The sequence below is a fragment of the Loxodonta africana genome, chromosome 1 (genome assembly GCF_030014295.1).
Source record: "Loxodonta africana isolate mLoxAfr1 chromosome 1, mLoxAfr1.hap2, whole genome shotgun sequence".
Classification (NCBI taxonomy): domain Eukaryota; kingdom Metazoa; phylum Chordata; class Mammalia; order Proboscidea; family Elephantidae; genus Loxodonta; species Loxodonta africana.
This window is the reverse complement of record NC_087342.1, coordinates 151,168,594-151,195,504: the sequence shown is the minus strand read 5'-3', so window position 1 is coordinate 151,195,504 and position 26,911 is coordinate 151,168,594. Positions and strand designations below refer to the sequence as shown.

The 26,911-nt window shown below is 39.2% G+C and overlaps 1 protein-coding gene across 1 annotated transcript; it reads left to right on the top strand.

The window, feature by feature from the left end:
- Positions 1–707: 707 nt before the first annotated feature.
- UBE2J1 (ubiquitin conjugating enzyme E2 J1) lies at positions 708–26,520 on the top strand. Its single transcript, XM_003404350.3, has 8 exons — positions 708–875; positions 9,414–9,487; positions 10,400–10,531; positions 13,175–13,259; positions 13,540–13,645; positions 18,568–18,697; positions 19,791–19,910; positions 24,662–26,520. The coding sequence occupies exons 1-8, from the start codon at positions 845–847 to the stop codon at positions 24,938–24,940; spliced, it is 957 nt and encodes a 318-aa protein (XP_003404398.1). The 5' UTR covers positions 708–844; the 3' UTR covers positions 24,941–26,520.
- The last annotated feature ends 391 nt before the right edge of the window (positions 26,521–26,911 follow it).

Sequence of the window (26,911 nt, the reverse complement as noted above, 5' to 3'; positions counted from 1 at the left end):
CTCACAATACCTAAAACAGTAACTCGGACCGAATCACATTATATGAAACAGTATTTTGTTATAAAATTGACACAGTACTCAATTTCCTTATCATTGGTTACTTGTTGCCCCAAACAGCGAATGGATCTAAAAATAAAGCACTTCACAGGCACCGCAGTCCAGCTCGCCCGCAGCCCGGCTGCGGAGCAGCTTTGCAGACCGAGTCCAGAGCTCCTCCGAACTCTTAAGGCCCTGGGGTCCGGGACCCAGGCGGCAGCGGGTAGGGCCGGGGCTGCTTCTGGCCACGCCGCTCCTCGGGAAAACCCGGGAGCGCCTGGGGATCCTGGCTGGGCCCGGCAGAAAGGTGGCCCTCTGGGGGGCCAGGGCGAGAGGACCGCGACGGCGCTGTCTGCTCTTGCAGATCCCCGAGCCGCGAGTGGGGGCGTCCGCGCTGACCGTCTGATCGCCACGAAGCGACTGCCACGTCAGGGCCACTTCACAAAACCCCGGCAAGAGCGGGAGGCGCAGGCCGGTCGGCAGCGGCGTGGTTGGGCCCGCGGTCAGACAAGAAGGCCGACCTCCAGCCCCGGCGCCTGGTTCAGCCACGCCCCGGCCGGCGCCGGCGCCTGCCCGGTTTTCAGGGAGGCGGGGTAGCCGCGGAGAAGGCGGTGCCATCGCGAAGCTCGCGCCTCTCCCGCGCCCTCAGCGCCCCTCCGGCCCGCAGTCCGGGACAAGGCTGGGCGGCACCTGCGGAAGCTGCCTGGGTCCGGCCCATTGGCCCGAGCCGCGCTGAGAGTAGGGCAGCGGCGGCGCGGAGAGGAGACGGTGGCTGGCCGTGAGGCCGGAGCCGGGCCATCAACCCGCCATGGAGACCCGCTACAACCTGAAGAGTCCGGGTGAGCAGGGCAGGAGGCTGCGGGCAGCTTGGGCAGGGTGGACCGGGGAGGGTGGAGTGATCCTGGACTCCGAGAACCAGGGCCGCGGTCCCCTCGTGTCCGCCGTCACTCGCAGCTCCGCTCCCGGCTTCGCGCTCTACGCGAGGCCGCCGCCTGCCAGGGAGGTGCAGGCCGCAGGGCGGGGAGGCACCGGCTGTCAAGCCCGGGGACTGGCCACCGCCTCGTACCACCGGGACTCTCCTTTTTCTCATCTTCGTCTGGTAGCGCTGTATCATAAAGTCATCCCCAAGAACAGGTGTAGAGGTGGTGTTCGTGAGTAATAGTTAACAGCTCCCTCTCTTACGTGCACCCTGAACACCGGATTTTATTAGCTATTTGACTTACCGACACTTGAGGATTTGGTTGTTTAAATATCCTGTTTGCAGCCTTTGGGGCGGATAGAATTACAGATATAGAGGAGATGTTATGCAGTAAGCTAGTTAACTGAAGAGCTAGAAAGCTAGTTCAACCACGCACTTCAGAGCTAATCATGATTTTGCCAAACTGATGATCTATTTGTATTCAGTCTAGTTTTTTGTTCCTATGTTTAATGCTCCTGTTTCATTTACAGAAGCAGCACAAACAATCCGAGCCTCAAATTCTTTCCTGATGCATATAAAGATGCAGGAAAAGTAACCAGCATTCCCAGATTAAGGCAGATTTGGAATGAATCACTGTGTTTCAGAGGTGGCATTGAGTCTATCGGAAACCCTGGTGGTGCAGTGGTTAAGTGCTACGGCTGCTAACCAAAGGGTCGGCAGTTCGAATCCGCCAGGCGCTGCTCGGAAACCCTGTGGGGCGATTCTGCTCTGTCCTATAGGGTCGCTATGAGTTGGAATCGACTCGATGGCACTGGGTTTGGTTTGGTTTTTTCTTTGAGTCTGTCTGTACCTTGATAAAGTTGTGAGGAGGGGGGAATGCCACAGTTTAGCTAGCTCTGAAAGGTAAATCCTAGGATATTAGTGATGGTGTGTCCAACTCTTGTTACTTCTCATTTTTTCCTTTCAGAGAAAAAAACTGCTCTCCGGTAGGAATTAGCAAGACTAGCATCCTTATGGAAAGAGTTGACGTTGGACTCTTATTATTACTATTATTTTTGATCCTTCTGAATATACAAAGACTCCAGAAAAGCCTGAGGCTTATTGACTGAGCAAAGCTTTCTTAGCCTGAGTGCTATCCAGCTTAGGAAATATCCTTCGGTGACCCAGTGTGTAGAACTGGTCATAACCTTTTCGGGGTCCTAGACTCTTAAAATTCTGGTGAAGGCTTTGGGTTTGCCAAGAAATAAATTTATACAATTAAATTTCAGTTTGTTCACATTGCTTAAGAGGACAGAGAGCAAAGAGAAAGAGGGAAAGCATAATTTTAAGGTTAGATGTAGAAGGACTGAATTATTTAGACTGTGGTAGATTTGAATAAAACTATTTGGGTAAAAATCTTTGGCAACTCCTTGGTCACATGGTACCCTAAGCTTCTTAGGACAGTAGAGGTCCTTAGTGGAATGTCTAGAGAGTAATGAAAATGTGAGTGGTTTGTGGTTTGGAATGAATAACTGGTAGGTTCTGAAGAAATTGTCAGAAGGCATTGCTTAGTTTTGATAGGTTATCATACTCGAGATTATGATGATAAGCTTTTTAAATTGTCTGGAATTTTGTACATCTCCAAAGTATATGACCTGTCCTTAGCTGGCTAAGCTTTGGTTGACTTGCTTCTTACTGTGTAATACATTGTTTCCTCCTTTTGGTTTCATTTCCTCAAAGGTAGTGTTGCTGTTGTAAAAAAGAAAATAATTAAAATAATTTTTGTTGTTATCGTGTGGCACATTTGGAGTTCATAGAGAAGGTGAATTGGATGAGGTATGGGCCTTCTTGAAAATGCTAGGAGGCATGGTAAAAACGCTTCCTTCCTTTGTGGTCCTCCGTGCTATGATATTTTAGAGTAATGCCTATGTGAAAAAGGGGTGATTAAAAACACAGTACAAGGTAACAGATATAACCTTTTCCTCTCCATCTGATGTGGTCTTAAGAGGTATGGATGGGAAAATTAAGTTAAAACAATACAGATAACTGATGAAAGGCCAGTGTGCTAGCATATGGCCAAAGATTGTAGGGTCTCATAAGTAAGGAGACCTATGTATAAAGAACCTTCTTTGGCAGTTTTCCGCAAAAGGGGACTATTGGCGTGCAGTAGGTGATAGGAGTGTAAGAGATTGGTATGCACCACCTCACCAGAAACCTAGGAGTGATCCATTCTTGCCCTTGGAGTCAACCACACCTTCATGCTAATGATTCTCAAGTTTTAATGGCCAACTCAGACCCTTCTCCTAAGCTATAGATACATAGAGCTTACTGGTGACCCAACATCTTCTACCAGGTCAAAAAAGATCTCTATAAAGTATAAAACCAAACTTATCAGTTTCTTCTCCAGCCCCCCAAACTTGTATCTCATCCTGATATTCCTGGCAAGCATGCTGCCAGTCATGTCTGCCCAAGTCCAGAGAATATTACAGAATAGGCAAGAATGGGAAAACAGACAATCATGCTGCCACAGGCATGTCTGCCCTAGTCCAATGAAATATTAGAGTCATCAGTATATATTAACGCTACGAAATGGACAAAATCATTGAAAGCTTCACCCTTTCATGGATTGGCTAGAAACTGTGTTTACAGATTTCAGTAACAACAGTCAGGAGGGTCTTCATTGGTCCAGCAAATTTTCTATTCACTAAATGTTAATAGAAAAAGATAAGAGTGGAAATTCTTTTGTGTTCTGTCTTATGCAGAAGTTACCTGAAAGATATTTTATACCTCAGGGCCCGGTTGCTGTCTCCTTGTGAGCCCAGTTCCAGCTGGATCACATTTTCTATGCTCAAGGACAGAGAATAATGACTCTGGTATTATTTCTTAAATCAAAGTCCATGTTCTTTTTCAGTAAAGGATTCATAATATATCTTATTTCAGAAAAAACAGATTGTGAAAACACTAGTCATATCTCACATTCTGCTTGTCCATGTGGCTTTAGCTCTTACATGGTGTGTACCTATGTGGCCTATGAACTCATAAAGTTAGCATTTTAGCTGTTGAGCCAATGATTATCCCTCTGTAGGGTTGGTACATTCTTATAGCAAATTCTCACTCTTTAATACATTTCTCTTAATTCCCAGGTACAACTATTGGGTGTTTATTTTCTTCTGCTCTGTGGAAATGAACTGGGTGGGGAAGAGGCAGAGAAAATGTGTTGAGGGTATGAAATGACATAAAATCTGACCCCTCAGCTTAATCATGATTGTATTCAGCCAGCTGATGAGGAGTGATGGAAGAACAGTTTCCTTGGCGTCTTTGATTGCTGACAGCAGCCAAACTATTTAACAGTGTCTATGGTTTAATGTATTCCTAAGCATTCCTAATAATATTAAATAATATTTGTATGTGGCTTTGGGTTTTCAATCTGTATTCCTTGGGCCACTTTAGGAATAAAGTAGATGGAAGGGGAGTAAATCGCCTGCAGCCTTTCCATACTGGCCTCTTCAACTAAACAGCCCTGTTTATCTGTTTTACATTGGGGTTCGCTTTAAGCTTTTCTTTGAACAAAGGTTTTTGTCTTTTTGTCAAATAAGCTTGAAAACCATTGCCTTTAATCAGATCCTTGGGAAGAGATTTGTTGGGGGAGGATAGTAAAATCCAATTCAACAAATATTAAGTGCTTTTTGTGTGCAGTGAAGTAGATAATACACGGTACTGTTTTTTGGTGGAAAGGACAGATGTTAAACAAGTAATTAAAGTGAAGCAAATTTTATAAAAGATGAAGTATGGTGTGTTATGAGGACATTTAGCAAAGGGATTGTTATGGATTGAATTGTGTCCCCCCCAAAAATGTGTGTCAACTTGTCTAGGCCTTGATTCCCAGTACTGTGTGGTTGTCCTCTGTTTTGTGATCTGTTGTGATTATCCTATGTGTTGTAAATCCTAACCTCTAGGAAGTTAATGAGGCAGGGTTAGAGGCAGTTATGGTAATGATGTTAGCAATTGCCAATCTGACACAAAAGGTCCTTGTCTTTTCCCTAGTAAGAATACACAAAAAGTAAGAATACATGAAAGACAAACTTTATCTTCAGCAAGCTTTATTTTGCTTGAGTCAAGCAAAAGGAGTCAGGGGGATCTAAGCCTCTCCAAAAGACTGACTCGAGAAGGGAAGCAAGGCTAGGGCTTTTATGGGTTCAGTGGAGACAACAGAGTAATGAATATTTAGTGGGCTTCTTTCAAGGAGCGGGTACTTCTCAGAATGGCAGTGTATGTTAATTAGGTTGCATGCACATCTGGAATCTAAGATGGAACCGGCTGACATTCAAGATGGAACTGGCTGACATTCAAGATGGAGTCCTCTTGGCAGCCCTTGGTGCCACTTATTATGGGATATAGCGCAAGCACACTTGACCATCGGCGCTACATCGCCACCTTTGCCATCTTCAGAGGGCTAAGGAAGGTCAAACAGCAGTCACACTCTGTTCCTCTGCACATAGGGAGCCTGCAAAGGAGGAAGGGACTAGAAAGACACTCAGAAGGAGATAGCTGCCCCAATCCTATCTCATGTTGACAGGGTGGATTCCTGTTTACCCAGCTTCTAGATGGTAGTCTTTTTAAAAGCTCTTTTGTTCCATCAGCACAGTTAACCCTCTCTGTCTCACGATAGGGTGTGGTTCTTATTTACCGAACTTCTAGATGATAATCTTTTAAAAGCTCTTTTGTTCAGCCACACATAATTAGCCCTATCTGTCTCAATGAGGCAGGACACAATCTACAGGATTAGGTTGTATCTTGAGTAAATCTCTTTTGAGATATAAAAGACAGAAGCAAGCAGAGAGAAGAGGGACCTCATCCCACCAAGAAAGGAGCAGAGCATGCCCTTTAAGATCCTTACTCAGAAGCTCCTAGACCAGGAGAAGACTGATGACAAGGACCTTCCCCCAGAATTGACAGAGAGGGAAAACCTTACCCTGGAGCTGGCACCCTGAATTCAGACTTCTAGCCTCCTAGACTGTGAGAGAATAAATCTCTAATGTTTGTAAAGCCATTCACTTGTGGTATTTCTGTTAAAGCAGCACTAGATAACTAAGACAGGGATTTAACCTAGTTTCTAGATCAGTGGTTTCTAAAACTGACCGACCACTAGAATAATATGGGTGCGTTTAGAGGGCAAATTCCTGATCTCCACCCTCTTCCCAATATTCCTCAGGGATTTTTATTATCTGTCCTGATAGGAATCTCTGGTCATTCCTCTTGAGGGTGGACAAGGGAAGCTAAAGGTTTGGTAGGAGCCAGCAGGAGGCGTAGTGATTCAGTGGTTGAATTCTCACCTTTCACAAGGGAGATCTTGGTTTGATTCCTGGCCAGTGTACCTCATGTGCAGCCATCACCTGTCAGTGAGGGCTCGCTCCCATGTTGTTTTGATGCTGAGCAGAGCGTCCAGACTACGATGGACTACAAAGAAAGGCTTCAACCAGTAAAAACCCTATGGATCACAGCAGTCCGATCTGGAGCCAATCACAGGGATTGTACAGGATCAGGCAGCGCTTTGTTCTGTTGAGTTAAGGGTGACTTGATGGCAGTCAACAACAACGGCAACAGGAACCAATCTAGATGATGAGGTGTTGGGGATGGGGACAGGACAGCCTTCCAGGCTAAGGAAACAGTATATATGAAGGCCTGGACTAGAGAGAAGGTTGAGTGTGTTCAAAGAATTGAGTGAAACCCAGAATTGAACAAAGCCTAGTGTCTAGTACTTGGGGAGATGGTGTCTCAGTATGTACATGTTTCTAATAGAGCATTTATCATGCTGTTTTGTGTTAACTGCCCACCCTCTAGACTGTAACTGTGTTTTGTTTACAGTTGTAGCTGTATCACCTAGCACATAATAGGAGCTTAGTAAATATTTGATGATCAAGTAAACAATGTCTTTGCCTAGAGGGGCTTACTTAGTTTCAGAATTGTTGTTGTTAGGTGCCTTGGAGTCAGTTTTGATTCATAGTGGCCCTGTATACAACAGAACAAAGCACTGCCTGATCCTGCACCGTCCTCATGATCTTGCTATGCTTGAACCCATTGTTGCAGCCACTGTGTCAATCCATCTCTTTGAGGGTCTTCCTATTTTTCACTGACCGCCCACTTTACCAAGCATGATGTCCTTCTCCAGGGACTGGTCCCTCCTAATAATATGTCCAAAGTGTGGGAGATGAAGTCTTGCCATCCTTGCCTATAAGGAGTATTCTGGCTGTACTTCCTCCAAGACAGATTTGTTTGTTCTTCTAGCAGTTCGTGGTATATTCGGTATTCTTTGCCAACACCATAATTCAAAGGCATCAATTCTTTGGTCTTTTTCATTGTCCAGTTTTTGCACGTGTATGAGGCAATTGAAAACACTGGCTTGGGTCAGGTGCTTTGCTTTTTAACACTTTAAAAAGGTCTTTAGCAGCAGATAAATGGAGAAAAGATTGACATTGTCAAGGATTTCATTTTATTTGGATCCACAATCAACACCTATGGAAGCAGCAGTCAAGAAATCAAGCGATGCATTGCATTGGGCAAATCTGCTGCAAAAGACATTTCAGAATAAGAGATAGAAAAAAATATTAATAATTAGGAAATAGGATAGCAGCCTAGGAACCTTTTTTTTTTTTAAGCCTGAGAATCCTTGATTAAGATGAAATTTTATGCAAAAGCCCAGATAAAAACAGAACTCTTCTGGTTGTATATGTGTGTGAGGTGCTTCTCAATTAACTTCTTTCCCTATAACATTCCAACCTGTGCCTCCACACATTTTACTTTTCTTGTTCCCTCTGCCTGCTCACATAACCACCTAGGTAATTCCTACTGACTGCCTTTTTTCCAAATGTCAGTACCTGACACCCTCTCAGGTTGGGTGCCTAGGTGGTCCTCTCAACATCCAGTGGATACCTCTCTTACAGCCATTGTCGAACTACATCGTAGTTTTCAAGCAGAGTCTCAGGAGCCTTGGGCTACCTGACTTTTCCCTGGCTTTGCTATTCCACTCCAGTATCCCGACACTATTGTAGCAGAGTCCCTAATGCTTGAGTTGAGAGGATCTGGTATCCAGAGCACTTATCAAAGGATTGGCCTTTGAGAACCAATAGGGGAGGAGAGAGGGTGCAAGTATAGATAGGCTTGTAGATTGTAATAGATACTTGAGTGCACTACTGGGAACAATGATTTATTATGGAAATGAAAGGCGGTGCCATTAACTGAAAGAGGGGAAGAGAGGAGAGATGAGAAGTGAGTACCAAAAAAATTGAACCCATTGCCATCAAACCAATTTCAACTCATAGCGACCCTACTGGACAGAGTAGAAGTGCCCACATAGGGTTTCCAAGGAGTGGCTGGTGAATTCAAAGTGCTGACCTTTTCATTAGCAGCCAAGCTCTTAACCACTGTACCACAGGGCTCTGAGAAGTAAGTTGAAATAGTTTTAGGGCGTTAGGTGGAGAGAGTGGGCTGGTGGGCTTACTGGAGAAATGTAGGAACATTGGGTGGCATTGTGTCCCAGTAGAGGTTGTTAATAATGACTTCATAAGGGCATTGATATGCCAGCTTCTGTGATTTTTTTTTTCTTCCCTTCAGTAATTCTCAGCTGCTTAGATATAGGCACCGAATTATAATAAGGTTGAGTTGTGTCAGCTAGAGTTGAATATTATCAGGAAAGTGTGTTAGAATCCAGGCATGTCATTAGCTAGCTCTGTGACCTTGGATAAGTTACATAACCTCCATGTTTCAGTTTCCTCACCTGGAAAGTGGGAATAAAAGTAGTACCTATCTCACAGGTTTGCTTTGAGGATTAAATAAGTCTTTATTTGTAAAGCATTTAGATAAGTGCTGCCACATGGGAAGTATATACAGTAAAACCTGCAAAAGCCAGAACCTGTGGAAAGTGGAAACCTGTCAGAGAATGAAAACTCAAATATTTTCCACTAAAAGGAGCAATAGAAAAGGAGTAAGACTGCACCCTGTCAAAGGTGGAAACCTTGTGAGATCCAAGAAAACAAGGCAGTCCTGTCAAATTCTGGCTTTCATAGGTTTCACTGTATAAACCAAAAACCAAACCTGTTGGTTTCAAGTTGATTCCAACTCATAGTGACCCTACAGGACAGAGTAAGTAGAACTGCCCCATAGGGTTTCCAAGGAGCAGCTGGTGGACTCGAACTGCTGACCTTTGGGTTAGCAGCCTGAGCTCTTAACCACTACGCCACCTGGGCTCCGTATGTAACTTTTCAAAATATGTCATTCTTCTAATCCCTGGTGAGTGTTTCCTTACTCCCTCCTTTATTGCTTTTATCTTGTCATTAAACCTTTGCCATACGCTGGGTTGAACTAGTCCTCTATGCATTTTTTGTTGAAGTGGGAACTTTTTTATTAGGCTTGTAAATCCATGCTAATCACTTACTTGGAAAAGTATATTTTAAGTGTTTCCATCTTATGAATTTGATTTCAGCTGTTAAACGTTTAATGAAAGAAGCGGCAGAATTGAAAGATCCAACAGATCACTACCATGCACAGCCTTTAGAGGTTAGTTTCTATCTCCATATTCTTTGATAAATTTTAATACTTTAACATTGATGACACACTCTTTAAAATTGCCTTTTTATTATCTTGACTCATTATTGATGTACTTAATATGATTTATTGATATATTTTATTCCATGTATTTCATTAACCTTTCAGAATGAATGAAGCCGTTTTCTGATCTCTGTAAAATGGGTCTCAGATGATAGATTGGCATTAAATCTTGAGTATGAGGGAGGGAAAGTGGAAAAAAAACAGACTCTTTACAGTTTGGAAGGCCCAGCCTCTAGAGGGGACTCTGCAGCCAGCCTGGGCTTTTTGCACAAACATCTTCTTCCCTTTTCAGCCTTCTCATCTGTAAAATGAGGGTATTTAAATCTACTCAGTGTAGTTTTCATGGTAATAGTGAGAATAGAATGTAGTAATGTATGTGCAAGTATTTTGCAAACTGTAAGGTACTTGGTAACTGTAAGATGATATTAGTAGCATAGATATTATTATGTGTAAATCAGCTCTCAGATGTCTGTAAGGGATAGTTTTAAAAGATTTGTTAAAGTAATGCAAATTTATCATAATAATTTGGCTATGTTACAGTTATCACTAACTGGTATTCTTCCAAGGATTAATTTACTATATAATTAAATCTATAATCTTATTTATCAATCCATAACAGCACTTAGAAGTTTTTAATGTATCTCTGTTTTAAAAGGATTTTAGCTGTTATGGGACATTAAAGCTAGATTATATAGCAAACCAACTTTTGTTCTTGAAACAGATTTTATGCGTTAGAAACTCTTCTAGCAATGGTATAAAACATTTAATTTTTCTGACCTAGTAATATTTCTAATATTCATATTGTACAAGTGATCAAACATTAATATTAATGAATCCTTACTGGTTATTGTTTTTACTCAGGATAACCTTTTTGAATGGCATTTCACTGTCAGAGGGCCCCCAGATTCTGATTTTGACGGTGGTGTTTATCATGGACGAATAGTACTGCCACCAGAGTATCCCATGAAGCCACCAAGCATTATTCTACTAACGGTAAGAATTATTTGCTTTTTGGAATGCTTGCAGTTTAACTTGCAAAGTATAATTATACTCATTTTCATTAAGAAACAAAGTAGAACATTCTTATAATTTTGCTTTTGGAGTCCAGGCCCTGAAACTACAATTTTTTTTTCCCAGAATAATTCCTAGGAAGCCTATGCATCTGAGAAGTGTTAATGATACTAGCAAATGCTTTCATGTCATAGTGTGGTTGTTAGGATTCAATGAATTAATGTATCAAAATGCTGGGCACAGTCTCTGGCATATGGTAAGTAATCAGTAAAAGGTAGCTAATGTTATCGTAGGAGACTTGGTGGTACAACAGTTACGTGTTCGGCTGCTAACCGAAATGTTGGCAGTTTGAACCCACCCAGTGGCTCCTCGGGAGGAAGACCTGGCAATCTGCTTCTGTAAATATTAAACCTAGAAAACCCTCTGGGGCAGTTCTGCTCTGTCACATGGGATTGCTGTGAGTCGAAATTGACTCAGTGGCACGCAGCAACATTGTTGTGCCTGTAGTCACGTATCTCCCTCAACGTCTCACTTCCTTACCTTCTCTTTTTCTTAGTTTCCTCATCTTTGAAATAAGGATAGTAATAGCACTTAGCTCATTGAACTGATGTGGGATTAAGTGAGTCATTGTCTTATATGTAGCTCTCAGAACAGGGCCTGATATAGACTCCTCAACAAATGTTAGCTATTAGTATTGCTATTTATATCTCAGAATTGTTCTCTGTTTTTGTATGTCTTATCCTTTATGTGAAGGAAAATTATCGATCCAGTTTTTTCTGGGACCTTGTTGCATCAGTAAATTTCTTTTTTTAAGCTTTACTACCTCATTTCTTTTCATTTATAAGTGTGTTTAACTCTTTAATCTTAAAAAAGCAAAAACAAAACACAGAAACCTTCGTATCTCAGTTACCACCTCAAGCTGTTGTCCTGTTTTTCTGCTTCATAACCTCCAAGGTATCCGTCCTCTAGTTCAGCCTGTGGTGGCCTGGCTTCCACACATAGCACTTGATTGAAACACGCTCACTACACCAATCTCAGAGGCCAGTGTGAGAAATCCCATGCCTCTTCTCAGTCTTCGTCCTCTTCCATCTAAGTTAAGTATTTGACACACAGAGGTAGCAAATGGTTAAACAAAAAGTATTCATCAATAAATACCAAATTATGCCTCATTTACCTATATTTGGTGTAGTGGAAAGAGTACTGGTGTTAGAGCCAGTAGACCTGAGTTCTGAGCATTACTCTTTCTACTATATCATGGGCAGGTTATGTAATCTCTCTGAAATTCAGTTTTCTCATCTATCAAAAGGGATGTTATATGTGATTAATATAATCACAGTATAAAGTCCCCTGCATATAAAGCTGCTTAGCAAATATTAGGTGATACCGAGAATTGTTAATATTGGCATTAAGGCATGAAGCAGGGTCCTGGAGGCACCCTACTGTGTCAGGAGTTACTGCTTTTAGTCGTTAGATCATGCGGAGAGGGGTTGGTACATGGAGAAACTTGGGGAAAAGTTGGGGCAGCAGTTGTTTACCAACAAGTACAGAAATATTTTAAAAGTTGGCCAATGGTATGGCTGTATTTGGCACACTGGCTGAAAGCCAGTCCTGCCTTCCTGATTTTCAATATGGTACTCTTGTTCTCTTCTTCTCTTTTGAAAAGTCTTCTCCAATCTTCATTCAACAAGTAGTTATTAGACTCATGTCATGTACCAGGCCCTGTTGGTGTGGCAGAGAATAAGTAAAAAGTCTGCTCATGTGGAGCTTATATTCTAACTTCATGCCTCTTTTTTCTCACCCTTCATGTAAGTGTGAATATTTTACAAGTTCGGAGTTTAGCTGCTGTCTCTTATTCTTATGAAATGGCTTCAATGAATCACCTCTGTGAACACAGCTACCAAAAACCAAACCCATTGTCGTCGAGTTGATTCTGACTCACAGTAACCCTATAGTGACCTTATAGGACAGAGTTGAACTGTTCTGTAGGGTTTCCAAGGAGCAGCTGGTGGATTCGAATTACCAGCTTTTTGGTTAGTAGCTAATCTCTTAACCACTGCGCCACTAAGGCTCCATGTCTTGATATTGATGATGACCAGCAGGTTGATCTGATGTCAACCTACCTGCTTTTCTACCTGCCTGCTGGTTGTCAATATCCATGCTCAAAACTGAAATAATTATCTCTGACCTTCCTTTCCTGTATTCGTATCTTATTAAATAGCATTATCTCTCTTAAAATCACTCCTGTCTCTAAGCTCCGAACCTTTTTCTCCATGCCCTTCCCCACCAACAACTAGTTAGGTGGTACTGAATCCTTAGATTTCATGCTAGATTTTACGTTACCTTCTTGCCTTATGTGTTCTCTTTTAGATCCTTTACAGAGCCTAGCACTGTAGCAGGCAGAGTTAGAACTTCAGTAAATCTTTATGTATCATTTAAATTTCAGTTGTACAGCTCAGTTTCAGAAAGGTACTGCAACAACTTCTAAAAACATTCTAATTATTCATTCAGCATTTGTGAAATGTCCAGAAGAGGGGCTCCCTTGAAGGTTACATTATTTTAAAATTATTATAGAAAGTATAATAAACACAAATACATAATTTTTTAAGTGTATTATTTATTCCTAAGGCTAATGGACGATTTGAAGTGGGCAAGAAAATCTGTTTGAGCATCTCAGGACATCACCCTGAAACTTGGCAGCCTTCATGGAGTAGTGAGTATTAATTTATACAGAATATGAATTTTATGCAACTTTAGTCAATTCATAGTTAGGAGTATAATGTCTTCTTGAGATTAAAGTTGGCCTGGATAAGTAATTTTATACTGTCGAATAAGTAATAAAAATGCTTTTCCATGTCTAGATTTTGTGACCATTTTAAGACAGCCCCCCTACCTATATACCCTTTCTGTTGAAAGCCTTTTTTTTTCCTTTCCAGAGTAAACCCAGTTCCTTTTACAAAGCGACTTACATTGATGTTTACTTTTTATTTCAGTAAGAACAGCATTATTAGCCATCATTGGCTTTATGCCAACAAAAGGAGAAGGAGCCATAGGGTCTCTAGATTACACTCCTGAGGAAAGAAGAGCACTTGCCAAAAAGTAAGTGTTACATTCATTCTTGATTTAGGTCCAAATACTATTCTGGACGGTGACTATTCGGAAATAGGCTGTGTCTCTTTGTGAGTTACCTTGGCTATAGGATCTGGTCCTACCTTTGCTATTCCAGAAATTCAGTTGTACCAGCTTCTCCTGGAGTAACCAGAGAACTGATTTTGTATTATCTAGTTTTTAAAAGTAGTTGATAATATCAACCTATAGTGGGTGATATATCCTCCAGGAAAACAACATTGGTTATTTTTTTTCACTCAGGCAGTTTTACAGATGGAAAAGAATCAGAGGAGTTATTTATATGTAGATTTCCACAAGATTGAAAACTCCTTGAGGGTAGAGAAGGAATCCACTTTGTCCATCTTATTATCTACAGTATCAAACTCATGTCAGGTGCCCAGTAAATGATCTAGAGCAAAGCAAAAAAAGTTATATTTTCTTAATCAACTAGTGATTGCCCAAAGGTATTTCCTTCTCTATTTTGTCCAGGTGCATTTCTATCTGTATAACCCAGATTAGACTTTAGATTATCAGGAGGGACCAGTCCCTGGAGAAGGACATCACACTTAAACCCAAAAAACCCAGTGCTGTCGAGTCGTTTCTGACTCATAGCGACCCCATAGGACAGAGTAGAACTGCCCCATAGAGTTTCCAAGGAGCGCCTGATGGATTCGAACTGTCGACCCTTTGGTTAGCAGCTGTAGCACTTAACCAGTACGCCACCAGGGTTTCCACATCACACTTAGTGAAGTATAAAACCCAAAAACAGAAAAAAAACAAAACCGTTGCCGTCGAGTGGATTCCAACTCATACGAAATAGAGGAAGACCCTCAACGAGATGAATTGACACAGTGGCTCCAAGAGTGCGCACAACCATAGCAGTGATTGTGAGGATGGTGCTGGACCAGGCAGTGTTTCATTCTGTTGTGCGACTCAGCAGCACCTAACAACAGGAACAGCAGCAGTCATTAGATTCAAAGTGTCTATTGCTTGGGAGTGCTGAGATACAATTCTTAATTTTGATTATTTTCCTTATCTGGGTGCTCTGCTGCTTTCCACCCTTCAGACATATTATGTTTATTAAATTATTGTATGTCTTATCCTAGCACAGCCCAGGGTAGGCCCTCCATACGTTTGTTAAATTAAGCAGACTTTAGTGTCTGGAAGATCTGGTAGACTCCCTAGTCTCCTCAACAACTTTTCTTTTTAAACCGTATTCCCAAATTCTGAGAATTCATCTCACAGCTACTGTGCATGGACTACAATACTTACTCTGAATACATAGCATTTTTTTTTTTTTAATTTCCTAAGGTGGCTTTCTCTCTTGATTCTTTTACCCAGTTGATTTAATTTATAGTGAAAAAAAAACTTGATTTCTTGTTGGACTTCTCAGTGTGTATAGTCTAGTTCTTAGCCTATGATAGAGGCTTTTTTAAACAATGATTTTGCATTCAGCCATGATAGCATACTATCCTTGTGCATGCGTTAAAAGTTACACTCGCCTTTACATTCATCAGACTTCTCAGTTAAAAGTGAACTCATTTTGAGGCAAATAATTTTGGATACAAGTGATTTTCAAGGAGATATAGATAGTGCTGCTTTTGGTGAAACAAATATTCATCAATAAATAGTAAATTAATACTGCTTTTACATATATTTTATTCGATGCTATTTTATAAAACCCTGGTGGCTTAGTGGTTAAGTGCTACAGCTGCTAACCAAAGGATCAGCAGTTCGAATCCACCAGACACTCCTTGGAAACTCAGTGGGGCAGTTCTACTCTGTCCTATAGGGTGGCTATGAGTTGGAATTGACTTGAAGGCCCTGGGTGGGTTTTTATACTCTTAAGACCTACCTAAGGATTTTGAATTACATTGAACTAGAAGTATGATAAAAAGCAATTTAAAAAGTTCAGCAATGTACTGACAGGGATCATAATAGTGGGTCCTGGACAGAGCTGGAGATAAATGTAGAACAAAATTCTACCTCACAAAAAAGCAAAAAGACCAGGCTTACTGATCTGACAGACACTGAAGAAACCCCAAGAGCATGGCACCTGGATACCCTTTTAACTCAGTACTGGAGTCACTCCTGAGGTTCACCCTTCAGCCAAAGATTAGACAGGCCCATAAAACAAACCGAGAGTAAATGGGCAAACCAGCTCAGGGGCAAGGACGAGAAGTCAGGAGGGGACAGGAAAGCTGGCAATGGGGAACCCAAGGTTGAGAAGGGGAGAGTGTTGACATGTCATGGAGTTGGCAACCAATGTCACAGAACAATATGTGTATTAATTGTTTAATGAGAACCTAGTTTGCTCTGTAAACCTTCATCTAAACTACAATTTAAAAAAAAGGTAAAAATCTATGATGCATAGAAAAAAAAAGTTTAGCAATGTAACAATATATGTTTCTATATTTATAAATATTTACTTTTACTCATAGAATATCATAGCTTTAGGGAAGTTTTTTTTTTTTTTTTATTCAAAGCATACACCAATTCAACAATTTCTACACATACATTTCAGCAGTTTCTACATGTAGAATTCGGTGACATTGATTAATTACATTCTTCAAGTCGTACAGCCATTCTCATCCTCCTTTTCTGAATTGTTCCTCCCTCATTAACATAGTCTTACTGCCTCCTAAGTTTGCTATCTAATCTTTTGAGTTACTGTTGCCAATTTGATCCCATATAGATAGTTCTTTAAAAGAGCACAATGCCCAAAGCAGACATTCTTAACTAATTAAGCTAAACTGTTGTTTAGTTTAAAGAAGACTTCAGGGAATATTTTTAGTTTAAGGTTTAAAAATTACCTTAGGACAGTAGTTTTGGTGGTTCATCCAGCCTCTGTGGCTCTAGAAAGTCTGGATTCTATGAGAATTTGAAGTTCTGTTCTGCATTTTTTCCCTTTTTGATCAGTATTCGTCTATAGAATCTTTGATCAAGGTGTTCAGTAATGGTAGCTGGGCACCATCCAATTCTTCTGTCTCATGGCAAAGGAGGCAGTTGCTCATGGAGGTGTAAAAAATCAAAACAAAACGTTCCATTTCCTCCTGCTTTAGGGCAGTTTTGGCCATATATAATACAAAGAGGAAAATTAAAACATGGAAAAACAAATCTTAGGAAATAGTCTAGTTTTTTTTTAGTCCACTTAATATAGCCAGTGATAGATTCAGAGTCTTCAGATTTTCTGCAGATTCTCTGTCCTCCAAGTTGTACTGCTAATAAGTAGCTATTTACATTAATAGGGCTTGTGGGTTTTTTCCCCTGAAAATATCTATAAATTCTGCTTTAAAAAATTTTTTTGTGATGAAATATGTATAACAAAACATTTGCCATTTCAACCATTTTTACATGTACAGCTCTGTGACATTAATTATATTCCCCATGTAGTGCAACCATCACCCCTATCCGTTTCAAAGTTTTTTCATTACCCCAAACAGAAACTCAGTACCCATTAAGCAATACCTCCCCATTTCCCCCTTTCACCTGCCTCTGGTAACCACTAATAAACTTTGGTCTCTCTGTATGTTTGCTTATTCTAGATACTTCATATAAGCGGGATCATACAATGTTTGTCCTTTTGTGTGTGGCTTATTTCCCTCAGCATAATGTTTTCAAGGTTCATCCATGTCATAGAGTGTATCAGAACTTTATTTCCCTTTTATGGGTGAATAATATTCCATGGTATGTATATACCACGTTTTATTTATCCATTCATCTGTTGATCGATGCTTGTATTGTTTCTACGTTTTGGCTATTGTGAATAATGCTGCACTGAATATTGGTGTACGCAGATGTTTTAGTTCTTGCTTTCAAGTCTACGAGTAGAATTGCTGCGTCATAAGGTAATTCTGTGTTTAACTTTTTGAGGAACCACCATACTGTTTTTCACAGAAGCGGCACCATTTTGCAGTCCTACCAGCAATGGATGATGGCTCCAGTTTCTCTACATCCTTGCCAATACTTGTTATTTTCTGATAGTAGCCATCCTAGTCAGTGTGGGAGTAGTATCTCATTATGCTTTTGATTTTCATTTCCCTAATAACTAGTGATGTTGAGAATCTAGTGATTATTGGCCATTTGTATACCTTCTTTGGTGAAATGTCTATTCAAGTCCTTTGCCCATTTTTTCACTTGGGTTGTCTTTTTGTTGAGTTGTAGGGGTTCCTTATATATTCTAGATGTTAAACCCTTATCAGATACATCGTTCCCAAATATTTTCTCTCTTCCTGTAGGTTGTCTCTTCACATTGTAGGTAAAGTCCCTTGATGCAGAAAAATTTTTAATTTTGATGGAGGCTCATTTATCTGTTTTGTCTTTTGTTGCTCATGCTTTTGGTGTCATATCTAAAAATCTGTTGTTGAAAACTAGGTCCCAAAGCCTTACTTCTGTGTTTTAAAAGCTTTGTTGTTTTAATTCTTAAGTAAATTCTGTTTTTAGCTGGCTTCTTCACTGGTTTATGTATTTCTTGTCTTAGCTATCTAGTGCTGCTATAACAGAAATGGCACAAATGGATGATATATTAGGAAAGAAAATGGAATCTAAGCCCTAGATTTTTTTTTTACACCAACCTAACATATGGAGCCCTGGTGGTGCAGTGGTTAAGAGCTCAGCTGCTAACCAAAAGGTCAACAGTTTAAAGCCACCGTCCACTCCTTGGAAACCCTATGGGGCAGTTCTGCTTTGTCCTGTAGGGTTGCTATGAGTAGGAATTGACTCCACGGTAATGTTTGGTTTTATGGGTAATGTATTTATCTCAGAACTGTAATGATTGCCCTAATTTTCAAACTTAGAGCATGTGGGTATATGTGATGTGGAATTGTCCAACTTAAATTTATTCAGTGTCTTTATAAGAGGGAATTACCGTTCAACTCTTTGATATATACTCATAAAAAAATGACTTCTACCAGATCACAAGATTTCTGTTGTGAGGGATGCGGCTCCGCCATGAAGGATGTCCTTTTGCCTTTAAAATCTGGAAGTGATTCGAGCCAGGCTGATCAAGAAGCCAAGGAACTGGCTAGACAAATCAGTTTCAAGGTACTATAAATACATAAGCAAATGCTAATTATGTGGCCCTTTTGTTTACTGCGGAATTCTGGGTATAAAAGAAAGTTACATAGCTCTATTGTAATTAGGTTTTTAAAAATAATTTTTATTATTAAAAAGTAATAATGTGCATTCACAAAGGTTTTATAGCACAGTGATTCAAAGCTTGGACTCTGGAACACAGTATCCTTCAGGGTCCAGTTCTTGGGAGAAGCTCTTCCTTCTGGTTTATCATAGTGCCCAGAAGAAGAGATGCTTAGTAGGTGTTGGTGACTTTCTTCCTTCTGAAAATTCCTTTCGTACTTAAATCACTTATCTGAAAATCTTGGGGCCAGATTTTTTTGTATATCATATTTTTAGATTTTACAAAATATGGTACAGATACCATCTATGGAGCCCTGGTAACATAGTGGTTAAGCACTTGGCTGCTAACTGAAAGTCAGTGGTTTTGAACCCACCAGCTGCTGCATGGGAGAAAGATGTGGCTGTCTGCTTCCAGAAAGATTCACAGCCTTGGAAACCCTGTGGGGCAGTTCTATCCTGTCCTGTAGGGTCACTATGAGTGAGAATTGCCTCAACGACAACAGGTTTGCTTTGGTTTGGATGCCATCTATTAACACCTGCAGTGGGATTATGTCATTTGACTGCTATGACAGTAACTGCACCCCATAATCAAACACACTGATACTTTCTCAGCAGACCTGGGACTATTTACACTAATGTGGGATAAAGACTATTAATAGCCTCACATCAGTTTATGTCAGGCTTTGCCTGAAAAATTACAAAATAATTTTTAGTTGTAATTTTTGGGTTTTGGAATTGTGGATTGTGAACTGTGGGTGTTGGTTTTCACCCTCACCAAGGAACAACTCTTTGAGAACAGGGATTTTCTGTTCCCCTTCCTATAATACCTGTCACAGTGTGGGATATACACATGTTCCGTGCTTAACTAGTGGGTAATAGATACTAAACTAGCAATTAAAATAAATCTAAGAGAAGAAATTTAATTTAAGAAATTTAAGACTGTGGGTTTTTCTGTACTTTTCTTCTTATAACACTGCTCTTGGGTGTGTATTTTTTATAGGCAGAAGTCAATTCATCTGGAAAAGCTATTACTGAGTCAGACTTAAACCATTCTTTTTCATTAAATGATTTACAAGACGATATACCTACAACATTCCAGGGTGCTACGCCCAGTACATCGGTATGGCTCTTGTCTTTTATATGTGTGTGTGTATCTATATTATTGTCATTATTTGGCATAGGAGAAGATCCCTAAATCAAATATTTGAAAATTTTGGTTTTCCTAATAATGGATTCTAGCCCACCTGGTCCCTCTAATGAATTGTGTTTTCTTGAGTAAGTTATTTATTCTTTCTGGGCCTCAGGTTTTTTTTTTCCTGTTATATGGGGCTGGAGTGAATAATCTTGAAGTCCCATTGCCCTCCAGAATTCTCTGACTCTTTGAAAAGTTAATTTCAATATAGTGCTAGATAATGCACATTACTCACTTTCTAAATAGACACTATCTTTGGCAGGTTTGTTAAGCTGCATTAAGGCACAGTGACTTAAGGCCTACCGGAAGCTGCAAAGCTTTCACATCTGCTTTGTCTAATAGAGTAAGCGCTAGCCACATGTGGCTATCTAAATTTATATTAGTCTAAATTAAATGAAAAATTCAGTTCCTCAGTCACACTAGCTACATTCCAAGTACTCCTTAGCCACCTGTGGCTAGTGGCTACCATATTGGATGGCATAAATGTAGAATATTGCGATCAGCATGGAATATTCTGTGCTGCCTTACACATAATAAGTACCCAATAATTATTATACGAACAAAGGAACGAATACTATGGGTGTTTTTAGTTGTACCCTTACCTGTTAAAAAATTGGTGGGCCTAGGTCATCAGAGAGACAGATTTAAAAAATTGAGACTGAATTGATGCTAAATTATTAAAATTTGAGTAAAAGTATGACTTGCTATGTACGAAAAGTAATCTGTGTTTTGGGGTCTTTTTGGTGATAAATCACTTGATTGAGTAGCTGCATTTTTTTTTTTTTTTTTCCCTTCAGTTTATAGAGGATTACAAAGGGTCAGGAAAATAGAAATAGAAGCTGGGCAAGTACAGATTTACACCTTACTCAGGAATACCCATTGCCGTTGAGTCGGCTACAACTAATAGTAACCTATAGGACAGAGTGGAACTGCCCCACAGGGTTTCCAAGGCTGTTATCTTTATGGAACCAGCCTGCCAGATCTTTCTCCCATAGAGCCGCTGGTGGGTTCGAATGTCCATAGTGGGACCCAAATAGAATCTTGAGTAGCTCTCTCCTGCTCAGTGAGCTGGACGGTGAAAAGTATGCTGGAGAAGGGCAGGAGAGCGGGTGCTGTGAAGGAAGTACTAGGAGGATGGAGGAGACAGGTATAAGAAAGAAGTATAAAAGTATATGCTGATGAGTTTAAATTGTTTTCACATGATCCAAATGTAATTCTGTGAACTGTAGAGGAATATAATGGATTAAATTGGAAGTCAGTATAACTTTATTGATTTTCCATCTTTAGCATTCCAATTGTTTTTTATTTTATAAATGGTTTTAAAAAAATAGAGCCATCCTATTAGGAAGAAGGGTGGTAATCTCTTTCTCACTTTTTAGGGCATTCTCCTAATATTCGTGATGAATTTAAATGTCTTTAATGTATTTTCCATCTCACTATGTCACGTCCCTCTGTTACATATTCCGTATACTTATGCCAGTTGTAATTTATTATTTATTGCCAATCTTGCTTCCCAGAATGTAAATTTCTTGAGGATCAGGGCTCTCTTTCTACCTTTCCACTCTGTCCTCACTGCTTGGCATAGTACATAACAGGTGGTCAATACGTATTTGTTGATTGAATGAAAGAATCTTTGGATTGGCACTTTTAAAAAATACTAAGAATACAAGTAATGAAATTAAGAATTTCAAGTAAATTAGCATATACAATAAAAAAGTCATTATTATAGTACTCTTGTTTATTTTGATTTTAAAGTACATAAAACTTAGAATTCTTTCTCATAGAGTATAGGTCATTCATTAATTGACCAGTTTTGGTTAAAACACTGATAAGCAATAAACTGTGTACAATTGCAAGTTAAATTTTTAACTACATTTACATATAAATAACATCAGAGTGTGATTATGTAATTTGACTGTTATGAAAGTAATTGAAACCTGATTTTGGCTAGGGGTGGCTGTAAGTGTAATGTAAATTCACTGAGATGTTATACATCAAATCCCAGCTAAGCTACAGTTTTTATTTTTTTTTAGCCTTGAGGGGGCAAGAGATTGTCAAAAGTCTAAATACAGATAACATGAGGCCATCTGTTGCTTTTTGATGCAGATTTTTTAGCTGTGTAAAAATGGGAAAAATACTGATGGTAGCTTTATGTTCTTCTAGTCTATCAGATTTTTCTCCTCTTCCCAGGGATTGAGGTTCTGAATGAGTCATTCCATTTTGTATTAAAAAGAAAAACAAAACTCCCTCACAGATGCTGGTTATTCTAGGTTATTAAAGAAAATTGATATGTACTACTAGGGACTTAACTTATTGACTGATTCTTTTAAGTTGGAAAAATTTTAGAATTTTATAATATCAAAGCATTAGGTTTTAGCAAGTGATATATCAACTGTAAGGCATTTGAAACACAGGAACCTAATTAAGCACTATATTTATGCAAATACTTCATTAAGTACGCATACTGAAATATCATCTGAAATCAGTGTTTTAAGGGATTGCTTTTCTAAATTCATTAATCTTACTAGTAAAGGTTCGAAAAGCTGTCCTTCTAAGGAAAGTTATGACTTTGTTTTAAACCTAAACCTAGGTTCCTCCAAAAGGATATACCAATAGTAACAATGCTAATAATAACTACAATTTAATAAGCAGTTATATGTCCAGAGTACTTTATATCATTATCCCATTTAATCCTCACAACAACTGAATTGGATATTACCCTCGTTTTACAGATGAGGGAGCTGAGTCTTAGAGAGGTTAAGTAATTTCCTTAAGGTTACACATCACCTAAGTGGCAAAGTGAGGCTAGCAATGATAAGGCTCCCTGTTTTGACCAGGTTTATGGACAGAATAATGTTCTTTTCTTAAACTCATGGGAAAAAATGACAAGTATAAAATAAATGCTTTAAGTTGAGTCAATCGCTTGTGCTAGTTTCCTTAAGAATCAGTTTCCCTTTAAACCTCAAGTACTTTTTGCTCTGTCAAACACTTGTATCTTCTTGAGTGAGCATCATTTTCAAATGGAATGATGGAATATTAGCACCTATAACTCAGTTTAATTCAATGAATGTTAAGTCACTGTATGACATCTGATAAAATGCTGCAGCTGTGAGTATCTGCTCTCTTCAGTGAGCAGATTGCTCCAGTGTTATGTGGGTGTCCTGGAGTATGGAAGTCCAAGGTCATCCAACTTTAATTCAGTATCAACACTATTATTTTTAACTCAAAGTTAGTACCATATTTTTACACAAATAATGCACTTGTTCTAAGTTTGTTAGCCAACCGCCCCCCCATTAGCGCTATGCTAATTTTTTTTACAGCAACATGTTACGGGTCTGTGTTACTACATTTGAGTGCTTCCAAAGAGATAGGTTTAAGAATTTCAGATTATGTAAGCCTGTTAATCTTGAGATGAATGTCAGATTTAGAATGGAATTTCTTCTGCAGGTAACTTAGATCAGCAACCTTTTCCATAATGTTTGTAGCTGTTGACAGTGCAAACCCCATCCTCTTACCTTTAAAAAAAATGTATTCGAATTGTATTATTTGATTATTTTTTCTTCTAAATTTTGAAATGTCTCTGATGGAAAGTATTTTAAATGTTTTATACTTAATTTGTTGTTATTCTGAATAAAGCATGTATTCTTATTTTTTATTTGAAAGAAGGTGTATTAGCAGTAATACATAATAAGTAGATAAAGTTGCTTTCAATAAAAGAATTAAAGGCTATGGGTTGCTAGAGATAGAGTTAAGGTATCTGTATAAATAAAATGGAATTTATATTTGTAGAGCTTCTTTGAATATGCATTTGTCTATCAATCATGTTAAGATTTTGAATCACTTCGTATTACATCGTGGCAATTCTTTGGCTGATCAGTCATTGAACGGAGACAGAGGGACCTGCCATTCAGTGCTCTGTGGGGAACGGCAGTGTGCCAAAGTAGAGGATACACGTTGAGTTGTTCACAACTACCTCCAAAGTGTTTTCAGCACATAAACAGGGAACTCTTTACAAAATAGAGTATCCAGCACAGGATACTTCTGGACTTGTGTTCAATTTAGTTAATACGAATTGTGGAAAAAGTTAAGCCTGGTTTGAAAACCACACTTAATTTTTACAACAATTTTGCTGTGAAAAATGTACAGTTTGAAATTATTTCCTATGTTCTGTGACTGTTGGTGGAAACATGTTGATGGAGTGAGATAATACTGAAAAAAGCCTGATTCATGAAAGGCACACTCTTGAGAGTTGCCTTTTTTACCATTCAGAATGGCAAATTTTCAAGCAGAAGATGGAAATCAAATTGTCTCCCTCTTTGGGTCTTCTGAAAGAAGGGAGGTCCCCAGATGCTCAGCAGATACTGCTGAGGTTGCAGCCCAGGAGATAGTAGAAACCCATCTCTAGAAAATGTGGGTCAACCCTGCCCTCTTCTGTATTGTTGGTAAATTCCTCCTCCACCTGGTGAGTACTCAGAATAAGTTGTGTTGTTGGCTTATCCAGGAGGGTGAGTTATTAGTCTCAGCACTCAGATAATTCTTGGTAGTTGTTCCCTTAGCCATATTTAGTGCTCTGAGATTCTGTGTATTCTTTTTTTTTTTTTGACTCTGTATGTTCTTGAACAAGTATGTATACAAATTTTCTTTGACAATTTCAAACAAAATTTCTTAAAATTTTCTAGTATGGAATACAGAACCCCTCGGCAGCATCCCTCCAGCAGCCCACCCAGCCTATAGCTAAGAGTACCTCCATGAGTCCGCGACAGCGTCGGGCCCAGGAGCAGCGTCAAAGAAGGACATCAACTTCGCCAGATATAACCCAGGGCCAGCAGCCAAGAGACAACCATACTGATCATGGGGGATCAGCTGTACTGATTGTCATCCTGACTTTGGCATTGGCAGCTCTTATATTCCGACGAATATATCTGGCCAATGAGTACATATTTGACTTTGAGTTATAACATTGTTTTGTGTCTTAAAAGCTGTGACTTGAGTGCTTCATTAAACATTCTGCATTGGGTATAATCTAAGAATTGTTTACAAAAAGATTATTTTGTATTTACCCTTCCTTCCTCTTTTGATCCTTATTAATTCTGTAGAAGTATAGTGGACATTCAGACTGTGTCCAGCAGTGTGTCCTGCCTACTTTAAGGGACTAGAAGTTAAAAGTCCCTTGTCTCACTATTTGACCTGCTTTACAGGGAAATAGCTTACCGTCATTTCTCATGCCTCAGCTTTTTGTGTATATTTTTTATGCTTTTCTGTATAGCCCTTTGAAATCTTTGGATAAAAGATGGTGTTTTAAGTTCCAGTGAGTATTACTAGTTACTCAATACCGTTTTATTGAGTTCTTTGTTTCTACTTATGTAGAATGATATAGTGATAGAAAAGTTGAAAAGGGGAAGTAAAACTCCTCAAATAGCTTCCTTAAAATGTCATTCATAGGAGGCATACTAGGATTGCCCATTCTGTGACTTCATGTTTGTGTCCTAAACATTCTTCAGTGAAAGTCACTTTATCTCAGTCAAAAATTTTGAGGAAATGAGATCACATCTTTGTTATTGGATGTTACTTGAAGAGAGAATAATGCTTTGTAACCACTTTGATATACTGTTATCACCTGCCCCTCACGTGCACACAGAATTTAAAAAGAAAGAAAATTATGATTCATAGATCTTTCTCTTAAGGAAGAAAGAATTCAAGCCAGGAAATCTCTTAGTTGTCTTTGAGAAGTTAAGTGATTTGAACATTTTCTCTGTTTTGAATTATATGTCTTTCGAGATGTATTATATGCCCAGTTTTGTGATCCCTATAAATTTTAGTTGTTTCAGGAATATGCATAATGTTCAAATATTTCAAGTACCATTTTAATATAAAAGCTCAGGGCCCAAATACAGTGATAGATGTTAGAAAAACCTTAGACTTGCCCATCTAATCGGAGCCCAAGAAATAATTTTTGGTGCAAAATCAATATGTAACTTACTGCTACCTGGTTCCACAGAGCCTAGCAGATGATTTTTTATCATAATACCTGGTGAGACTATATCACAGAAAAACATTCCCTTCAGCGTGTTTAGTAGTGGCATTGAGGGCACTTTTGAGGGTATTGTTAATGAAGATTTATTTTTTAAATATAGGCAGTCCTCAGCTTTCAAACGGGTTGTGTTCTAAAAGTGTATTGGTAAGTTATTTTTTTTCTATGACTCAAACAATGTTGCAAATGGTGTCTAGATTCTGGACCAGTCCATATAAATTAGCCTGTATTGTAGCTTGAATCGTTTGGAGGAGAGTATTTGTAAAGTCCTTGTGTAGTTTTAACTAATTGAAATTATGGGCAAGGTAGAAACAATTTATAAAATTATTTTAAAGTCAAATTTAATTACTATTCCCAATATGAGAATTTATATTAGCCATCAGACACAATTTCTGTTTTCATCTGGTAGCCAGTTTTCCTTTATGTCCACATCTATAATAACATATTATGTACCATTATATAATACATAGTTGTCAGACTTTAATAAATTAGCATTTTGAAGGCGTTTACAGATTGTTTCTGTTATTTCTACTGCTGATGTTGATGAAGTTTTAAAAACCTAAGGACTTTATGAAGACCTCATATGCCAGGAAAACAGTAGGTTACTGTTTTATGACTTTATTGCCATGGGAAAATATACCCTGAAGTCTTGGTTTAGAACACAAGATAATAGAAATATTGGTTCTGTGATTTATCAAGAGGTCACTGACCGAGCTAGGAAGACAGGTAGTGTTACATATACAAAAACCCAGTGCCGTTGAGTCGATTCCAACTCCTTGTGACCCTATAGGACAGAGTAGAACTGCCCCATAGAGTTTCCAAGGAGTGCCTGGTGGATTCAAACTGCCGACCCTTTGGTTAGCAGCTGTAGCACTCAACCACTATGCCACCAGGGTTT

What these genes read in the sequence shown, in the direction of transcription:
- UBE2J1 (XM_003404350.3), top strand. Translation starts at nt 845, where the DNA reads ATGGAGACCCGCTACAACCTGAAGAGTCCGG. An exon ending in TTGGCAGCCTTCATGGAGTA is followed by an intron (nt 13,260 to 13,539) that starts GTGAGTATTAAT and finishes TTTTTATTTCAG; the next exon opens with TAAGAACAGCATTATTAGCC. An exon ending in AGAAGAGCACTTGCCAAAAA is followed by an intron (nt 13,646 to 18,567) that starts GTAAGTGTTACA and finishes GACTTCTACCAG; the next exon opens with ATCACAAGATTTCTGTTGTG.